Genomic DNA, 19,540 nt, shown 5'->3' on the forward strand with positions numbered 1-19,540 from the left:
GAGGAATGAACCTGTCATAAAACAAATGTAATGCCTCTGCTAGAAGAAAAATATAATTTTAAACACTGACAGGTTCCACAGCCATTGCCACCATTTATATTATACTGGTAAAATACAAATAAAGGTACTAACGGAACTACTTTTGAGAAAATCTATCCATTGCTTTCATGCATGCATATACAGTAAAACTCAATACTTGAACAGAATTTTGTTTTAGGTTAGTGGGTCTGCGGTATTTTTCTGTGGACCGCTCTAACTTGTGGGTGTCTGCAAATTAGTAAATACTCTCTTCATTCCAAATTATAAGTTGTTTTTTATTTTTTAGATTTATATGTTTTGCTATGCATCTAAATATATATTATATATATTATGTCTAGATGCACAGTAAAAATATAAGCCTAGAAAATTCAAAACGACTAATAATTTGGGATGGAGAGAGTACTTTATATATGCTAATAATATGTATGGTATCGCATATATATTAAGATTGTATATTTTTATAGATGTATTTCAGAAATTAACTGTACTATGTAGGCGACGGTTTCACCACATACTAATACGTGGTAAATTTAAACAAAATCCTCTACTCAAGGCTCCTAGATGCCTGTCCCTGAAATTGTAATACCCACTTCGCTTGTTCTGTACGCAGAATTTGAGCAAAAACAAAGAAAAAAGGTAGCCCCACCCCACAGATTCAAACTCTACCAATCACGTAGTTTCACGTCCCATGAGCATGTCATGTGTGTTAATCATGAATGCGTGCACATTCATGCTATCTTGCATATCAAATATAGTGAGCTAATCAAGATAAGACACTGGTGCATCCGCCGTATAACCTAGCCCAATTAATCTAGTGTCCAATATATTCCCACAGATAAAAGGCCCATCTTACGATATATGCTCTACATACCCCTATGATCCTCATAGCTAAATAGGTAGGGGGTATCGAATCAGAAACCAACTTTTGCATTTTTATTGCACAATTTTATTGTGACTAAGGTGTGTCATGTGTGAACTTGAATATATCCCAATTTCGGCCACAAGGAGAACAAAAAAGCACACAGAAAAAGAACTTGAAGTGACTATCTCGGAAGCGACTCGAATAATCATAGCACCGTGAGAAACAAAGAAAACTTCAAGTAATTTCATGTTTTTATTTCACAGTGAATATTCCACTAGTAGCCACAACAGCCTAAGGCTGCAGCTGTGACTAAAGCTGTAATTTCAGAAGCATTTTTCACAAAAAGGATACAATGCTATTTTTTATGCCGTCCTTTTCATTTCATCCGATGCTCTAGAATTTGTACGATCTAACATTACAAATTACCATTAATTCCTTCATTAGAATATATTATTAACATTTGGGCATATGAAAAATATCACTGTCATTACATTTGACTTGAAAAATGTTTAATGCTTTTTGATAACTTTATTATTGAATTCTAAAGATATATATTATTTTGAAACTGATGGTAGTGAAAGGCCAATATATAGCATCTCATTAGAAAGAACGGAGCAGGAGCAGCATACATTAGCGGTCAAAGTTATGAAAGCCCTGATCGCACGCATATATACCACAGCGAGCATACAGTTGTCATGTAAGCATCTTCTTTATTCTTAAAGCCGTTGTTCTCTCCAAGTCCATAGACCTGTAGTCCTATTTGCTCCTCTATATATAGCCATCATCACCTCCTTACAAAAGCCTCAAGTCAAGTTGAGCACAAGTCTCTAGCAAGTCGCTTGCGAACACACTCGATTTCTGTCAATCTCTCTCCCAATGGCGCCGACTAGGAGCAACCACCCCAGGGTGTTCCTGGACATCAACATCGGTGGCGAGCACGTCGGCCGCGTTGTCATCGAGCTGTTCGCCGACGAGGTGCCCAACACGGCGGAGAACTTCCGGATGCTGTGCACCGGCGAGCGCGGCACGGGGCGGTGGTCGGGCAAGCGCCTGCACTACAAGGGCGCGCCGTTCCACCGGGTGGTGCCCGGTTTCATGTGCCAGGGCGGCGACATCACCGCGAGCAACGGCACCGGCGGGGAGTCCGCGCTCGGCTACGGCCGGTACTTCCCCGACGAAGGGTTCAGCGCCGTCAAGCACGACGGCCCCGGCGTGGTGTCCATGGCCAACGCCGGGCCCAACACCAACGGCTCCCAGTTCTTCATCACCTTCGGCGAGACGCCGTGGCTGGACGACCGCCACGTCGCGTTCGGCCGTGTCGTGGAAGGGATGGACGCCGTGCGCGCCATCGAGAAGGCCGGGTCCATGAGCGGCAGGACGGTGAGGCCCGTCGTCATCGCCGACTGCGGCGAGGTCAAGCACCGCGCCCTGTTCTAATTAACTTACTCTCTACCAAACTTGACACCTGTGCGTGCAACTACAAGAGATACGTGTGAAACTATGTAGATCATCATATGTGTGCTTGTGTCCTCACATCGTTCATGTGTGCACCTATTCGTTGTGTTGACTGATGTAGCTATAATGCTGATGTGTGAGAGGGAAAATGGTGCTTGAGTTAATAAAGTGCTCACTTTTGCCTTGGTGCCAATTCAAGTGGTCTTGTTTCTTTCCCCTTGAACTCAGTACACATTGTTATTCTCTTTTTGTGTTTGCATGTTCTTGAGAAGGCTCGATTTTTCCCAACTGGGTAAGGGAAGGTGTGTGAAGCTTCAGGGATGTTGACAGGCACGAGGTCCCATGGATGGGAGCAGTGCTGCACAAGAGACCATGACAAGCACTGCGATGCGTACAACCCAAGCTGGAGGAATTTGCACGAGTCAAGGTCATCAGGGTTGTCTGGTGTAGGGATTGCACAGCTCTTTTTGAAAAAGAAGGATGCTTCGTGGTAAGCTGCCTGGAGCCGTCCGAATTGCTCTTGGTTCAAATTTAAATGAACTCGCTGCGTTTCATACACAGATGGCAATCAAAACGTTGACTGACAACTCTAAATGTGGAGAACCATACATGCAATTATTTGAAGCGAGATCAGTCAATCATGATATTTCCCCAATATGCACGTCAAAAAGTACCCAGGACAACATTCACATCGGTTCATGACAATATCATCACAAAGCACAAAAAATTGGCGTGGTGCTTTCTTTACTACTTTTAATCCAGTGATGTCTTTGGTCAATTGTGCAATCGGCTAATTTCTTAATTTATGAATACTTTCCATTTCATTTCTCTAGTTAAACATCCATACAGATCCGAAACAACTTAGCTAATAAATGTGAGAGCTTTACTTTGTTTAATACTGTGATCCGTGCTTAAAAAATTTCAGATCCTGTATAAGGCCTGTGTCAGCACTTCTCGTGAAACAGATGAGATAAAGAAAAAAGCTTAATGGCTGCTGATCAAGCACAGTCCATCACGCGTAGGAAGGGTTTGCAACCTTCACTACCTTGTCACCATCCTTGTCATCAATTTCATTTTCCGGAGCGAGGTACGGAGTCATCGCGGAAAACCTTCCAGCTGGGCGCCTTCTATGGCAGGCATGATTTGCGCCATCCGTGAGGGTAGTCGGTCTTCTAGTGCCAATGCTGGTAATTTTGTTGTATTTGCACGTTAACCTAATGTACAAGGCCAACCAAGCATAGCATAGTTGGTTAAGTTCGTTGTGGTAAAATCCATCCACTTGGATTATTCAAGGCTCAGACTCAGCACACAGATGTGTGTTTATTTTTGGCTTATTATTTTCTAATTGTTTGGCAACGAGCTCATTGACAACAATGCCTATGGTGACTTCATTATTTGTCGGTCCAGTACGTGTCTCTGAAGAGTTTATAAATGCGAGGATATGTGCATGTATGAGAATATCCATGTGTTATACCATGTTTCACAATTGGTTAAGAAAGGTCGCCCGTAGCTATCTTGTAGCCAGCTAGCAATTACGACTCACAAATGGCAAGCGTATTGGCAACCTAATTTAAGGGGGAGTTAGGTTCTAAGATTATGAAACGTATACATAGGTGGGAACAAATTCTTGTAGATTCAAATAAATTTGGATGCCTAACTCAAGCAAGAATATTTTCCAAGTGTTCATTACAAGTTTACAACTATGAGCTTTTCTTTGCGAGAAGAAAAACTATACTTGTATCTGTAACAGTTCCAATTACCAATTAGTAATATCTAGAGATGCAATCAAACAGCTACTTTTTTGTTATTAAAAAACATCCATTTTTTCAGAACCTAAACTTGATCAGTTTCTGTCACCCCAACGGGTTGGCAAAGAGCGAAAGTGAAGTTATAACTTATGAGGTCCGACCAATAAACACTAAAAACAACTCTGCTTGTATCCCAAATGCATATGCACAAAAAAATTCTGAATGTATGAATGTATACAGTTCTTCTCCGTAAGATTGTTTGAACATTTTAATTTGTAGAATTGTAGTTCAAAAGCTTGCTAAGAATCATATTTTAATCATATTTTCATATGTGCTTGGGAGCCTTAGTTCTTAGTTTTTAGAACACCCAATTCACCCCCTCCTAGGGTATCACGGTCCCTTCAGGGTATGCACTGGATTGAGGTTGAAGAAAGAGTTAAAAACAAGGCCACCAAAACCATATTGTAAAGATTAACATATGAAGTGTAGAGAAAGAAGTAGTGGGAGCCCCATTTAGAGGACCGGCACACAACATAACCTACTATTTGGGGCAAAATCAACACTAGAGTAACATGTATGCACGCTCCAGGGGTACCTAGACATACTGAAATAATCTCAAAGCATGAAGATGTATACCAAGCCCAGGTTTTGTCTCACCCAATCCCCTACTGACGTTGACTGTGGATGGAGCAGGCCGGTAACGAAACAAACCTCAAACCCAACCACTCCCCATGCATGTTTCCATCAGCTTTGACCTTTAATCAAATCCTAATCCATCCTCGTTCTCCAACTCCATCATCGTCTCCTTTCTCCAACCGGGGACTATATATATGCATGCATGTACCAAGCCATACACCAACCCAAACAAGCAACAAACACACAATCGAGCAAGCACACAAGGAGCTAGCACTTTCAGAAGCTAGCTACTGCCTTGCAGCCATGGAGCTCCTCCCTTGCATCGCCACCCTGCTCCTCCTCCTCTCTTGCTCCCTGGCGGCAGCGACGACGGCGCCACTGGGGACGATCGAGCGCGTGACCAAGCAGCGGATCCTGGCGAGCATCCCGCCCGGCGGGCGCCCGCCCGTGCTGTTCCTCACGTCGCCGTCCGGCAAGTACGCGGCCTACTTCGTGCGCACGCACACCGTTCCGGGTGCCGGCGGGCTCGGCGCCGACTTCTGCTACGTCGAGGTGGTCGACGCCGCGACGGCCGGCGCCCATGGCGGCGCCGCCGAGGGCGAGGAGGACGGCGTTGCCGCAGCAGCAGCAGCCGCGAGCGGGAAGAGCGTGTGGGAGTCGGAGTGCCGTCCCATCAGCACGGTGAACACGTGCACGCTGCTCTTCTCGTGGCACGGGCTGGAGGTGTTCGACGGCAGGGAGGAGGTGTGGCACGGCGAGACCAACACCGACGGCACCAACTTCCTCGAGACGCTCGAGCTCGTCGACGACGGCGACATGCGCATCCGCGACAAGGACGGCGAGCTCGCCTGGCGCGCCAGCGACGAGCCGCGCCACGCGCAGCACTGCGGCGCGCCGGGCTCGCCGGGCCTCGCCACCGCGCTCCCGCCATTCGCCGAGCCCCTCGGCGCGCACAGCAGCAACCTGCCCTTCGGCATGGAACCTGACGGCAACGGCCACTCGGCCGACCTGCCACAGGCGGCCGACGTCGGCACCGGAGCAGCAGCCCTCGGTGGCGCCGCGGGGGTGGCCGCGCCTGGGCTCGGGGAGGGAGAGCCCGACGCGGCGGCCGACGTCGGCAGCGGAGCAGCGGCCGTCGGTGGCGGCGCGGGGGTGGCCGGCCCTGGCCTCGGAGCGGGAGAGCACGACGCGGCGGCCGAGGAGGGCGGCGCCGTGGCGGGGTTCGATCCCCAGCCGCTAGTGGACAACAGTCCCTATGACAGTGGGGCCTGGAAAGAGGGCCGTGGGGCCCATATCGCCGCCATTGGCGTCGCTGTCTGCGTCTCAGCCGTGCTTGGCACCATGGGCGTGGGTCTCTAAATTTGGCATGGCTGACGATGGTGCTGCAATTGCTTGGCTGCGACGAACTGATTAAACAAGAGGGTGGGGTGGGTGATGCCTTGGTGTTGCATTTGGTGATGGAAAGTGTGTGTGTTTCTTTTTCTTCTTCTTTTAATTATGCGCGTGTATCAAATACAGTGTAAGAAGGGATGTTTGTGATTGGGTAATTGGAATCAATAGCATATTGTAACGGGTAAATGTACTCCATTGCTTCTATTATGAAAAATTAATATAGTAGCAATTTAATTTGGGGTTATGACTAGCCTGTGACTCTATTGTATTCTCTGCTGTTGTGCTGTACAAATACTCGTTATTCTCAAGCATTATTAAAAAACTATTTTTCCAGATACCCCACATGTCTTTTCACATACAAGGTTTAAATTATGGACCGCCTGTGAATATGGCAGTATCCGCGTGAAGTTTTATCTTTTTTTTTTAGTTTTAGTGGTGAAAGTTTACGAAGGGATATATCATTTCTAATTTCATCTCTAGTTAATTTTATAAAGTGTTTTCAATATTTTTTAGGACCAGTGAAGAAAGATGTAAACCATTAAGACATCTGCATCGGTGAAGTATAATTAAATATGGCAAGATGGTATACATCGTTTTTCAGTACAACAAAAAGGCTTGCTCATGTCAGCTTGCGGATCCGCAACATCTTCCACATGGGCGGCGAGCGAATTAGCGAGCTCGTCAACAATATTGTTGGGCAGATCATGGATTCACAATAAATATGTCAAATATTCTAAACAGCTTCATAAAGGCAACAAGGAAATATTTGGAGATGTAAAATATTTAGAGTCTTTGGGTGCCAAATATTGGGAATCATCGATTCAATGAAGAAATCAATTTTATGTAAGATTCCACGTATAAGCCATGTCTGGATACGCTTATCCGCTGCGTTTAAGCCGAAAGAAGCACAAGACCTGCCGAACATTTCGCGCTTGTGTGGAACACGCTTCAACGCGTGGATGCATGTTTTCAACAGCAAGAAGCGAGCAAACCAGCGATTCTACGCGACATGCTTCTGCCTTACGCACTGCTGCATAAACGCTGAACCAAACAAGATCTAAGTCATGTGCTAGATTGTTCTTAGGCCAGTTTTAGTGGGATTTCATAGAGAATTTCATGACATTAAATTTAATATCACATCAGCAATTTTCCTGATTTGACAAGGTAAGTAATAGGGGAAGTTTCGTTCGTCAGATGAGAGGAGTTTCATCCCTATGAAATTTAACTGGCACAAATACCTAATTCTCTGTCCTATTAACTATACATTAAGACTAACCTTAGGTTCCATCATTTACATGGTTGGTTGGAGGAAGTTGCGGATGTAAGGATTGGCGCTGGAGGAGGAGAAAAACATTGGGCGAGTTAACCCTGCTGCTGCTTGCTTATTGTCCAAACACAAAACCCCGGCAGAATCCCAAACAAAACCCCGTCTGCGCGGCTCCCACGGCCCACCCCAATCCGGAAACGATTCCCCCGCATTGTCTGGTGAAAAAAAAGCGCCTGCCCCGAGCACCGTCCGTTTGTGCGAGCCCGTGAGCCGCTCGTGCGGCGCGCACCCGTGCACGCAACGTACCAGCAACACTTTCCAGCTCCGAGCCGGACACGCCGCTCGCGTCGGACTCGAACCCACCCGCGCATAAATCTGCGCGCCCGCCGTCCGCAAACGCACACGCACGCACAAACGAGCCGACTACACGAACAACCTGCTCTACTCTCGTGCCACGCAAGAAAGGAACCTGCAACGATGGCGGCGGCGGCAACAACGATGGCGGCGTCTCAACACGACGCGAAGCAGGCGGCGGAGGGAGAGGGGACGGCGGCGACCGTGGTGCTCCGGTGCTTCGACGGCGTGAAGGTCGCGGTGCCTGCGGCGCTCGCGCGGGGGCGGTCGGGGCTGGTGGCCGCGGCGGCCGGGGAGCGCGTGGTGGACGTGCCGGGCAACGTGCACGGCCCCGTGGTCGCCAAGGTGGCCGCGTACTGGGAGGGCCGCGCCGCGGCGAAGGAGGAGGAGGGGGCGGCGTTCGACGCCGCGTTCCTGGCGGGGCTGCGGCACGACGCGCTGGTGGACCTCATCCACGCCGCCCACCACCTCGGCGACGCGGCGCTCTTCGACCTCTTCAGGCCCACTAGAGCCTGATCGAGCTCCCACCACCACCGGATCAAGATCTCGCGGGCCCAAGTTCATGGCGTTTTTATCATGCGGATTATATAGTTGCCCTAGCGTCCCCATTACCTGTTTTTATCTGCTACTACATGCCTATATATGGTAGTAGTATTTTGTGAAGAGGACAAGTTTTGATTGAAGTACTTATTTGCAATCTATGTTGCGCTGTGCTTTGGCTGTCCTCTAAATGTTTCTTGCAAATGTGGGAGTGCAAATTTAATACCAAAATTTGTCTTAAGATCAAATTAAGCAGAAATTAAATGATGCGATATTGGCAAACAAAATTATATATCCTCCCTTGAACTGGAACACAATTCAAACTGTACACTTTAATTTACTGTGAATTTGGTGCAATCAGTACCAGAGAAAAAGGGGGACAAAAGTTAACGTGATGGAGGATCGGAACATCAACGAGTGAACCCTGGTGCAGGTTCAGGCTCAGCCTCAGCCATACTTGCACCGTCGGGCCTCTGCCCCGCCCCTGCTATCGCCTTCATTCTCCGTGCTTATTCAACAACATGACGTTGCCAAGATGATTTGCGCTCGCTAGAATCGGTACCCTTGAGTCGCTTCCTGTTTCCGTGGATCTATTAAGCATCCCATCGATCGAATAACGTAAACCCTGGGTGAAAACTGGTATATGCACGCATTGCGGATCTATTAACCACAAAATAGCGCAACTTGATTCAATCACATGTGATTTGGATTACTATGCAAGGTCCCCTGTCCATGTTTTAAATTTTAAGTTGCACATATGAATTTAGCTGTGTTCAAGATATAGTTGTCAAGGGATCGCCGACTAGCCGACTAGACTTCCAGGGGGACGCCAGGGGCGTTCGCATAGCTACTCTCACATAAGAGCAACTTCAAAAGTTTCCAAAAAATTCTTCCCCAAAATAGTGTATTAGGGACTATGTAAAATTTTCTTTCCCCAAAAACATATCAACCTACAGTAGAACGTCAATAATAGCCCTCAATATTTGCCACATCATCGTAATTGGGCCTACCTCCAGAACAGAGCCACCCCTACCTCCAGAACGGAGCTCCATCGCTCCTTCGAGCAGAGCTTGCTGACGGCCAAATCCGCTGTATCTTGGCCGCCTCCGTTCGATTCCTCGCACCAGCAGCTTCCCCTTACTGTCCCGCATCCATTTCACCCATCACCAGCCTTTCTCGTCCACTGTCCAGGGAGGCCAAGGCTCTGCGCTGGGAGGCTGAGCTCCTACGTTGGAATGCCGCCCCGCCTCACTCCTGTTCTTGCAACGAGGGCCGCGTGGTGACTGGAGCGGGGGCGAGTGGCGGCCGGCAGCCAGCCATGTTGTTCCGCCGCTAATGTTGTTCCGCCTCTCGGGGAAGGCCTGCTGCCGGCATGGCGCGCCAGCGCACGGGGATATGGCGCGTGCGGGAAAAAAAAGGTGCAAGTGGCAATCGCGGGCGCACGCGGGCGAATTGGGGGAGGAGGAGCACCGCGCAAATTTGCAGAAAAATAGCTCCAGATGTGGTGGACGCAAATTTGCGGGAGGTTTGGGGAACCTGTTGGAGCAACTTTTTTTTCTATTTCCCCCTTATTAAGATTTTAAGGGTAATTTAAGGGAGCTCTTAAAGTTGCTCTAAGGAGACGTGGAGACGTGGAGTCGACGATTCTCTCATTTTCCGCTCAATTTCTCACGTTTCCATGCTCCATTTCACCTTGATGGGGATAGGTGTCGCCGAGGCGGAGGGGGGATCAGCATCGCTGTGCGTGGTTTGGGCATCGAACGAATCGAAGGGATGACTTGATGGGCTCTTGGGCTGATGGGTTGAATATTGGCCTATTTACTGGTTCTTTTCGCTTTATATGTGCTAACTTAGCTTATTTGGCTAATAATGGGCATCGTCTAATTCCTGCCTAGGGCTTCAATAGGCGGTAATCTTATCTATCTTTCAAAAGATTTTTTTCTTACCCATGATTCACTTTTGAGATCCGTGCAACACTAGATTGCATCTAGGTAATAATTGGACCAGCAGCCGCACCGTACGGTGAAGTGAAGCTAATAGCACATGGTGAGGATACGTGTCACGACGTGAGTGGAGGGAGGAAGATGGGAATCTAAACAATCTCTAATTTTTTTAATGATCTTTTATCTTAAACCATGCATCCAATTTCAAATCCGATTGAATCATGATATTTGTTGAAATTAATACTACAAAATGAGATCCAATATAATTATATTTTGTTGTATTTTTAAAAATCAACATTTTAGATGAACTATCTCAACATTATTTTAGTAGAAAGCGTCGTTGAACGTCAAAAAAAGGTGAGCAAAAAAATGTTAGTGAATGAAAAAAAGTTGGTGTGTGTAAAAGTTTGTTGAGCGATAATGTTGGTAAGTGGCGAACTGAGCATAGCTCAGCTGGTAAGATTCTTTGTGGTGAAATCTGTCCACCTAGGTTCGAGTCCTCGACTCAACACGGGCGCTCACATTTTTCTGGATTTATTCCAAGATTTGGCCGGCACTATTCTTTCAGTGGTAGACGATGTTCCGCTAGTGATCATTGCTTTGTCAATCTCAAGAATTGTCGATTCAGTCTTTCTGAGGTGTTCATATGGATAGAGTTATGTACGTATGTTCGTAAGGGTGAGTGTGTGCACGTGGATGCGTTTGTACTGTGTGAAAAAAATTGGTAAGTGTAAAATAAGTTAACAAAAAACGTTGGTACGTATAAAAAATGTTGGTAACAATCGAGGTAGACATTTTTAGAAAAATATTGATGAATGTCAACATATATTGATAGATTTTAAAAAATATTGTACAGGAGCTTAATATGAGTTTTAAAGAAGAGTTGCTTATCTACTTTTCGGAAGACGTACAAAACCCTTCAATGGGTTGGAGGTCGCCTCGACTCGTGACAAAGCTGGGACAATTATGATTGAATACGTGCCTTTTTCGGTGCCTTTTTGTTTTTTTAAATGAATTTTCGGTACTTTTTTGGTTTTGCGGAAAAAAGATATTGCACATTAGTTAATTTGATTGAACTATTTATGCAAATCCGCGGCTTCGGTCTACAGAAGCGTATGAATCGTGAAAAAGCAAAAAAAAAAAGCTTGGAAACACTTTTATGGTCCTGAAACACATTTGTAGAATATCATTATTCGTTCATATTCCTTCTCCCATGTTTCAAAAAAATACTCCTTCTCCCACTATGGTCTGCTTCATGTTAAAACCAATACAAATCTTGGGGCTATCCGAGAAAAAATGCAACAAAAGGCTTCCCGTTGCATACATATTTGTTATCGTAGCTGATTCCCACCGTATGGCCTTATATTTTACTCCCACCAACTATTCATGCTACTGTTGCATCAGTAGAGAAAATATTATAAAAGGTAAAATTTGCTAAAATTCCTAACCGATAATTCCTGAAAAAATGCCATGATCATACGCTATAGTCCAACTATAGATTTCTTTGTTGATAAAATCATCTACAACTCAATCCTAATGTTACTAACAGCTCTAGGACATAAACAGACAGAACAAACTGTTGCATCAGCGGAGCAGAATTTCCCTAAATTACAGTTGCTAAAAAAACAGACAAACTGGGTAAAAAAACAGACAGTGCTAAGCATAAAAAAAAGTGCAATTTCTTTGACCTTCATTGTAAACTATTTGCACCCCATATTTAAGAACTTTCTACTAAAATATATCCAACATTGTATTACAAGATCCAAAACATTGTAATTCCAAAGTTTGCACTCTAAAGTTTAAGAACTTTGTACTAGCATCTTATAAACTTTGTAGATCTAGCTCCAAAAACTATTTTGTAAAAAGAGCTCCAAAACTATATAATTCCAAAATTGTGCTCCCAAGTTAAAGAACTTTGTAATAGCACATTTCAAACTTTGTACTCCTAGATCCAAAACTTTACAATCACAATACTAAACTTTGAAATATATATATATATATATATCCAAAACTTTAAGCTTGTAGCTCAAAACCTTTGAACATGGATGAGAGAAACTTTCAAATCACACATTCAAAACGTCCTACATCTTTAGCTTTCAGCTTTTAAGTCACATATCAAAACCTTTCTATCTACTAGAATTAAAAACTTTCAAACCATATGTTCAAAACTTTGTACATATAGCTTTCAAGTCACTTACTAAAATTCATGTACATGGAATTCAAAATCTATCAAATCATACATTTGAAAACTGTTTACATCTTTAACTTTCAAGTCACGTATCAAAACCTTTGTAGATGGAATAAAAAAACTTTTAGACCACATTTTGTAACTTATGATATCTCAAGCTTTAAAGCCACATTCTAAAAACTCTGAAGCTCCCAATCAAAAACTTTGAGTGCGGATACTGAGAAACTTTCTAATCATGTAGAGAGAACCTTTGGACAAGAATTCGAAGATATTAAACCCAGAAAATTAATATTGAAGTTGTAAGATAAAACTTTGAATCCCTCAATTCACAACTTTAAAGTGTTATAGCTAAAAACTTTCATGTCATTCTGAAAAAAACTTTTGGCAACTTTGGGCATAGACATTAAAAGCTTTGGGCCTAGAGATTTAAAACTTTCATGTTCATGTAGAAAAACTTCAGGAATGCCAATATATGTCGACATAGAAAGGAAGAATCCAGGGCATTTTTTCTTATCGGAATCATTTCCTTTATGCAAAATATAGAAGTATAATTTGGACCACAGCAAAACCTAGTCTAGCAATTTAACCTCGTCCTATCCCAAATGATAGTACCATTTTCACATAATATTCACACCATGAATGTCTTTGCAAAAAAGAAGTGTAAGCATCCTAGACTTTCAAGTCATAGACCTGACGTTGTACACCAAGTAAGAAAACAATCACCACATTTGTTGAAATAAATGTTTGCGCATCTCAGCCTGAAAGAAAAGGTTTTCTAAAAAATATGTTCCTTCTTATCCATTGAGAAATAAGAACATCGCTAGTTAATCCAGTCCCGTCAACCAAATTTGCAGCCTGCCCCAAAAAATGCACTACAACAATCAAAATGGAAAACAATATACTAATATGGCAGGCTTTACGCAGGGGGACTTCACAGATGACTTATGGAATGCACAAACCAGGGAGTTTATTAAATCAGTTGCAATTATGCCTAAAAAAGGGAATTAGAAAAGATATGTCAGGTTATATTATCCCATTTGTTTAGTATTGAATTCTCGAGCTGTTAAAAAGTATCCCTTAAAAAATAGCCAACATATGTTTCTGAAAAACATTGAATTAGAAAATTGATGCTACCTGTAACTGTAAGATAATTGTTGTCAACTTTCCTTTGGGAAATTTTCTGAGATTAATGACAAATTGTTTGAGGGCTCAATTTGACACTTCTTCTGTTAGCTAAACCATGCTTGAATGAGTTAAGCAAGCAGACAACATCCTTCCTGTATTTTAATCACACTACCTACATGTTTTGACACATTTCGAAGCACTGAATAAGGATTATAATGCTTGAACAGTTTTCAACCAAAACAAAACAAGCAGATTGCGTATTTCAGATTTCCCAGTACCCCCCATGGCAAGCAGCAAAACACAATACCATACTAAACCCTTTTCACAGGTTGCTTGCAGCCATCACAAGATAAGATAAAGCAAAGTTGAGAGCATCAGAGATTCATAAATAGGTAGATCAGAAAAGGGGAGGGGCGAGCTGAAGCACAAGACCTATTGGCTGTCAGTTGTTGCTCGTGCTCGAGGATGTAGAAGAGACCCATCACGCTCTTGTGCTGCCGCTCGTTGCTGTAGTTGGACATCAAAGTCAGCCACGCCGTCGCCCACCTGCACGGCGCCTGGTTTCGGCCACATCGGAAGCATCCTCTCGTCTCGATTTGCCTCCCCCGCAGGCACTAAAAAAATTGCTGAGCCACGATGCACGCAAAAAAGGAGGGGAAGTGGAACTGGATTGAAGACAATATCCACATCACCTTCGATCTAATGCCGCCGTCGGAGATGAAACGATTTGAGCGGCGAAACGGGGTTGGATCCAGCTTCCGCCTCCCTGTAGATGCAGACGAAACGGCGAGGCGGCGAGCTCGACAAACGGCGCTGCGGCGATTTGGAAGGGACGGAAAAAATCAGGAGAAATGTTGAATCGTGTTGGATATTTTGGAATAAACAGGGGGCAGTGGGGGAATTGAAACTGGTATACGAAACGGAGAGGGGTGCGGAGTGCGGACAGCTAGACGACACGGAAGACGAAAAGGGAAAGAGGGTCATAGACAAAACAGGTAGATTGCTGGGATGGTTGCACACGAACGCGCGATTTTGTCTGCTTCGAGTAATTATAAACCTAAAGATCCAAAGCACCGAGAGGGCAACAATAATTTATCAAACATCCCTAAAAACCTTTAAAGATAAACAACAATAATACTACATCCTATCCCGTACGTCCGGACACGTCAAACGCTGATCACCAAAAATATTTAAATATGAGGTTCACAACCACTAGAAATATCGTGAGCCACTTAACCTGTTCCTTCTTATCTTTTGTTTCTTCTCTATCGATCCTCGTTCTGAGCTCGCCGGTAATGTTTCACGCCTCCACCATCTTTTCGTCTGACGCCACGCTACCTTTCCGCTCGGTGTCATCAGCAGACACTGCTCCTCCTTCGTCCACGCTTGTTTGAGCGACAGTAGCTCTGTATCCCGCTTAGAAGAAGAAATCGAAGTGGGGCATGGCATCGCTGTGGTGCGCAGCGATATGCCATGGTTGTGGCGATGGTGTTGCAAGTGAAGACGGCGCTGGCGAGCGATTTCGAGACCCCTCCAGATCACTGGGAAGGGCGCGCCACTCAAGTGCTGGGGGTGCGGGCTGCCGCTCCACCGCGGCCAGGGGCAAGCCGCGTCGGCTGCCGGAGGAGCTGCTCTGTTGGCAATGGGCTTGGCCGCCTAAGTAGCTCCACGGGGAAGGGTGCCGAGCGCCGCTCTCCTACGGCCAGGGGCGAGCCGAGCCGGCCGCCGCCATCCTCCTCCTCTACCGTTTCTTAGCGTTGAATCCCGCTGTGCAGTGCTCTTCCTACCAAGGTTTGCTGCATGTTGCAAACGTATGTTTCAATTGTTTCAGATGTTTTAGAAGAATGTTGCAAGTGTTTCATGTGGATATTGCAAAGTAAATCTTAGATGTTGCGATGTTGCATATGTTTCACACACATGTTGCAAGTGTTTTATCTGAATGTTGCATTTTCAATGAGAGATTTAAATGTTCCATGCAACACGAAATAGATGTTATGGCGGTTTTTTTCCTCATCATCAACAGGCTAATAAATTTTTTCAACATATTTTTTTACGTTGCAAACAATAATTTTCTATGTTGCAAACGTTTATTTTCTATGTTGCAATGGACCAACAGAGTATCCGATGGAAAATTTTCCCATCAAACTTCCGGCGCTAGCAACACGCTTACAACAATACTCTACGTATACAGTCACTTATATATATCTAAAATACGAACTCGCATAGCCAGCTTTGTTTCAACTTGCCATATCAGGCACACGGTGCGACCGGTGGCCCGAAGAGCTCAAAGAGCCCGCGCTCGCCCAGGTGGAACGCCGCTTTGATGATGTCGACGCGCACGTCGTGGCTGAGCCCGGCGACGTACTCCTCGTCGTACCTACCGAGATCCCCGGTGCTGACGGCGTGGCGGCCGATCCAGTACGCGATCACCGCGGCCAGGACACGGCCAGCGACGCCACCGGGCACCGGCACGGCCCCTGCTGCCACGTGCTCACCGGCATCCATGCATGCCGCGACAACCCCGGCACGCCTCGCCAGCGCAGACGGCACGCGGAACTCCTCGCCGTCGAAGCACCTCAGCAGCACGAAGTCTTCGGCCGCGGCGCCGTATTCGGCCATTATTTTTGGCCGCGACGCCGTGTGTAGGTGCTTGTGGACTTGGCTCCAAGCTGAGGTTCATCGGAATTTATGGAATTGCTGGGGAAGCCGCGACATGCTTCCCGTCGATGGAAACCATGAAGGCGTCTATTGTTGTTATCGATCAGAATTAAATTGGAATGGTTAGCGAAGTGGCGATGCCAATAGTACAACTCTTTGCATAAGCGTCACTGCGCAATCGTATTGGTTTTCCCGATATCTTGGCGGCAGTTCCAAATTAAATTCTTCCAACAACAGCCCACTTCTATAGTTCCTAACTTTCTCTGAAACAATTGAGCACATAAAACCAATTTCTATCCGCAAAATTGTTTTCTTAAACGCAGTGTCTCCATTTTATGCCGAACAAAATATTTATTATTACTAATATTAAATTTCTTTGGAACCCTCCATATGAATTTACAAGGCACTTGGAAGAGATAAACCATAAAAAAAATCATAAAGTCAGAAATATCCTATCATCATCACCTAATAAACACGTGGGTAGACTCTAAGCATCGCCAAATAATAACTAGCCGAACAATTAAGTTTTCTAAAACTTATTCACCTCTACCATTATAAAATAATCTCAAGTAACCATCAAAACTTCTATATATAAACCACTGAATGCGGATAGACTCTAATCAGGTTCAATTTTCTTTGCCAACATCCACTAATTTCTTCAACGTGTTAAAACACACTTTGAAAAATTAAGTAGTATGAAAAGACAGCTCATTGCCAACATAAACCTACATAAATGCACGAAAACAACCATAACTACACCGTAGCCCCACATGGCCGATAACATTGTGGTCGGTACAAGTCCTTGTAGCGACTAATCATCATTTGGTATAGAGTTACACCAACCCTAACTATAAGTCGCTATAAGTGGCATCGGGATAAATCTATAGCAACCAACACATTTAAATCGACTAACGATCAGAAATACCAACCAACAATCCAACGAGAACTATTCAAAGGAACACAATATATACAATTATATTCAGTATGTAATTGCTTCAAAATTATTCTATCACCAATGTGCATATGCAGTCATCACAAGAATACATTAACAGTAGGAAACATTAATATCGATTCATTGAATATGAGCATTTAACATTGACATTCAGTCATCCATACAAACTAGCTAGTAGCTAGTCTAATTTAATCTCACATTGCACATTTGAACACTACAAATTGATATGTCTCACGGCCATGAATTTGCATCTATGAGCAAAAAAATCAACATTTCTGCATCTATCATTTGTGATCAAAATCCATCAAGTTTGCATATAGTTGCATCCATCTCATGACTGCAAGTAACACTCGCTTTCTAAAAATAATGAATATAGAAACTCAGTGTTCATGTTTTTAACTAACTTTGTTTATTTTTCCAATTTCTAAAAAGGTCACAATTCTTGTATTGTCAATAGAGAAATCGACAAAGATGTCAGTGTGTGCATTTATTCTGTATAGAAGTCTTACATATGACTATGTAAGATGTTGATTGAACGATAGGCAGAAGAATGATTTATAGCACATGTTATAATCTTTGTTGTAAACATTATGGACACAAGCCAAACATGAGTGTTGCATCCAGCAACATTGGAGATTAACACTTGTCCATAAAAAAGGAGTCATGACTCTTCCAGTTGTACAAAATATTGGATCATAGATTACCTAATAAACAGCTATAAAACATTGTAATAAATTGGAACATACAGCTAGTCAATATATATGCCTACTTAACCCTCATGCAAACATGAAGTTAGAAGTGCAGTTATTATTACCATATCAAAGAATGACAAAGCAAACTAACATTTGAGTTTTAATTTCCTATCTCTCATAAGAGACATTACTTTCTGAAAAAAGACATCTCAGATGATGTGATATCTTACCGAAAGAAGATTTGTTGCCTTTTGAGTACATTTCATTTAACATTTGTTATCTTCTATTCATTTCAGAAAACTCACACATTAAACTAAACTTCTAGGATGCTAGTATTGTTTCAGAAAGGAAGTGATTATACTACAAGAACATCAGCTTAAATTATGCTATGCTTTAGGGTGTTGTTACAGAATAAGAAAGACCTGTTGCAAAAAAAAGAGGTATCGTAGGCCCATTCAGTCCTCATCCTGAAAAAGTAATAAATTAATTACGAGTACCATGTGTCCATAACAAATGAATTAGCAACAAGCAGTAGCATCTACTGAAATTTTGGATAATAACATCACAAACATCCATCAAGACTAGCAGTAACAGCCACCCAACACTATCCAACATAGAAACCTCTGAGGTGGAAGCAAGGAGAAGGGAGCAGAAGCCATACCTCGATGTAGGTCTGCAGCGACGTGGTGTGGTTGAGACAAGAACTCCAGCACTATTGGGGCTGCAACAACATGGACTCTGTCCAGGCGAGGCAAGCTCGAGCGGCTCCATCACAGCAATGCGAGCTCAAGTAGATCTAGTGAGTGGGACTCGATCGGCGGATGGATGGGGGCGAGGTCAGATGTGGGGCTGCACCTTCCTTGATGGCACTACTGAAAAACTGAGCATTGATCCTAGCCCTAAGTACCGGTTCATTTTTGACCCGGTATTAATATGAGTATTAGTATCGGGTCTAACGGCTAGTTCCCGAGGAACCTCCCATGACCCTCTTTATTACCAGTTGGGGGCTCCAACCGGTACTAAAGCCCTAAGTACCGGTTCATTTTTGACCCGGTATTAATATGAGTATTAGTATCGGGTCTAACGGCTAGTTCCCGAGGACCCGGTACTAATGTGCAACCTTTAGTACCGGGTGAAGCCTCCAACCGGTACTAACTTCCCTCCTATAAATTCGCCATCTTCCTCCTCCTGCCCGAGCCATTCACCACAGCTCGGCTTTCATCCTATCCATGGCGCCATAGGGGAGCTGCTACTCGACTGAGCACCATTTTGTGGGAATTTCACTCATTCAAGTATTCTAAAGGTTAGAAACTTCATCCTCCCTTGATACATGGTTAGTATACTAAGTTTTATGCTTTAGAGCTAGAGTAATTTGTGATTTTTAGAATCAGGTATAATGGAGAAAATTTTTATTTATATACATGTGTTATTTAGAGCTCATATTTGTTATTCCCCCTTTAGTACCAGTTATTTGACCCGGTACTAAAGGCCCCCTAGTATCAAAGTAGCAATACTGGTTGCACAACCGGTACTAAAGGGGGGTTAGGAACCAGTACTGAAGGCACTTTCCCCAGTAGTGTAGGATGCCTGCGTAGCGGTGGTGGTGTCCTCATCATTGTCGAAGTTGTGGAGGTAGCGGCGTCCTATCGAGGCTGGCATCCTCCTACTCGAGTTGGAGTCGGGCAGCCG

At 44.3% G+C, this 19,540-nt stretch overlaps 3 protein-coding genes across 3 annotated transcripts; all 3 read left to right on the plus strand.

Annotated features, from left to right (window-relative positions):
- The first annotated feature begins 1,719 nt into the window (after window positions 1-1,719).
- On the plus strand, window positions 1,720-2,914 carry LOC101762293 (peptidyl-prolyl cis-trans isomerase). Its single transcript, XM_004983316.3, has one exon. The coding sequence runs from the start codon at window positions 1,778-1,780 to the stop codon at window positions 2,336-2,338; it is 561 nt and encodes a 186-aa protein (XP_004983373.1). The 5' UTR covers window positions 1,720-1,777; the 3' UTR covers window positions 2,339-2,914.
- Window positions 2,915-4,973: 2,059 nt separating this feature from the next.
- On the plus strand, window positions 4,974-6,376 carry LOC101762693. The gene has a single exon (XM_022823558.1). It carries the CDS (start codon window positions 5,044-5,046, stop codon window positions 6,097-6,099), a length of 1,056 nt encoding a protein of 351 aa, XP_022679293.1. The 5' UTR covers window positions 4,974-5,043; the 3' UTR covers window positions 6,100-6,376.
- Window positions 6,377-7,814: 1,438 nt separating this feature from the next.
- Window positions 7,815-8,529, plus strand: LOC101763103. The gene has a single exon (XM_004983318.3). The coding sequence runs from the start codon at window positions 7,877-7,879 to the stop codon at window positions 8,267-8,269; it is 393 nt and encodes a 130-aa protein (XP_004983375.1). The 5' UTR covers window positions 7,815-7,876; the 3' UTR covers window positions 8,270-8,529.
- The last annotated feature ends 11,011 nt before the right edge of the window (window positions 8,530-19,540 follow it).

The sequence above is a fragment of the Setaria italica genome, chromosome IX (genome assembly GCF_000263155.2).
Source record: "Setaria italica strain Yugu1 chromosome IX, Setaria_italica_v2.0, whole genome shotgun sequence".
NCBI lineage: Eukaryota > Viridiplantae > Streptophyta > Magnoliopsida > Poales > Poaceae > Setaria > Setaria italica.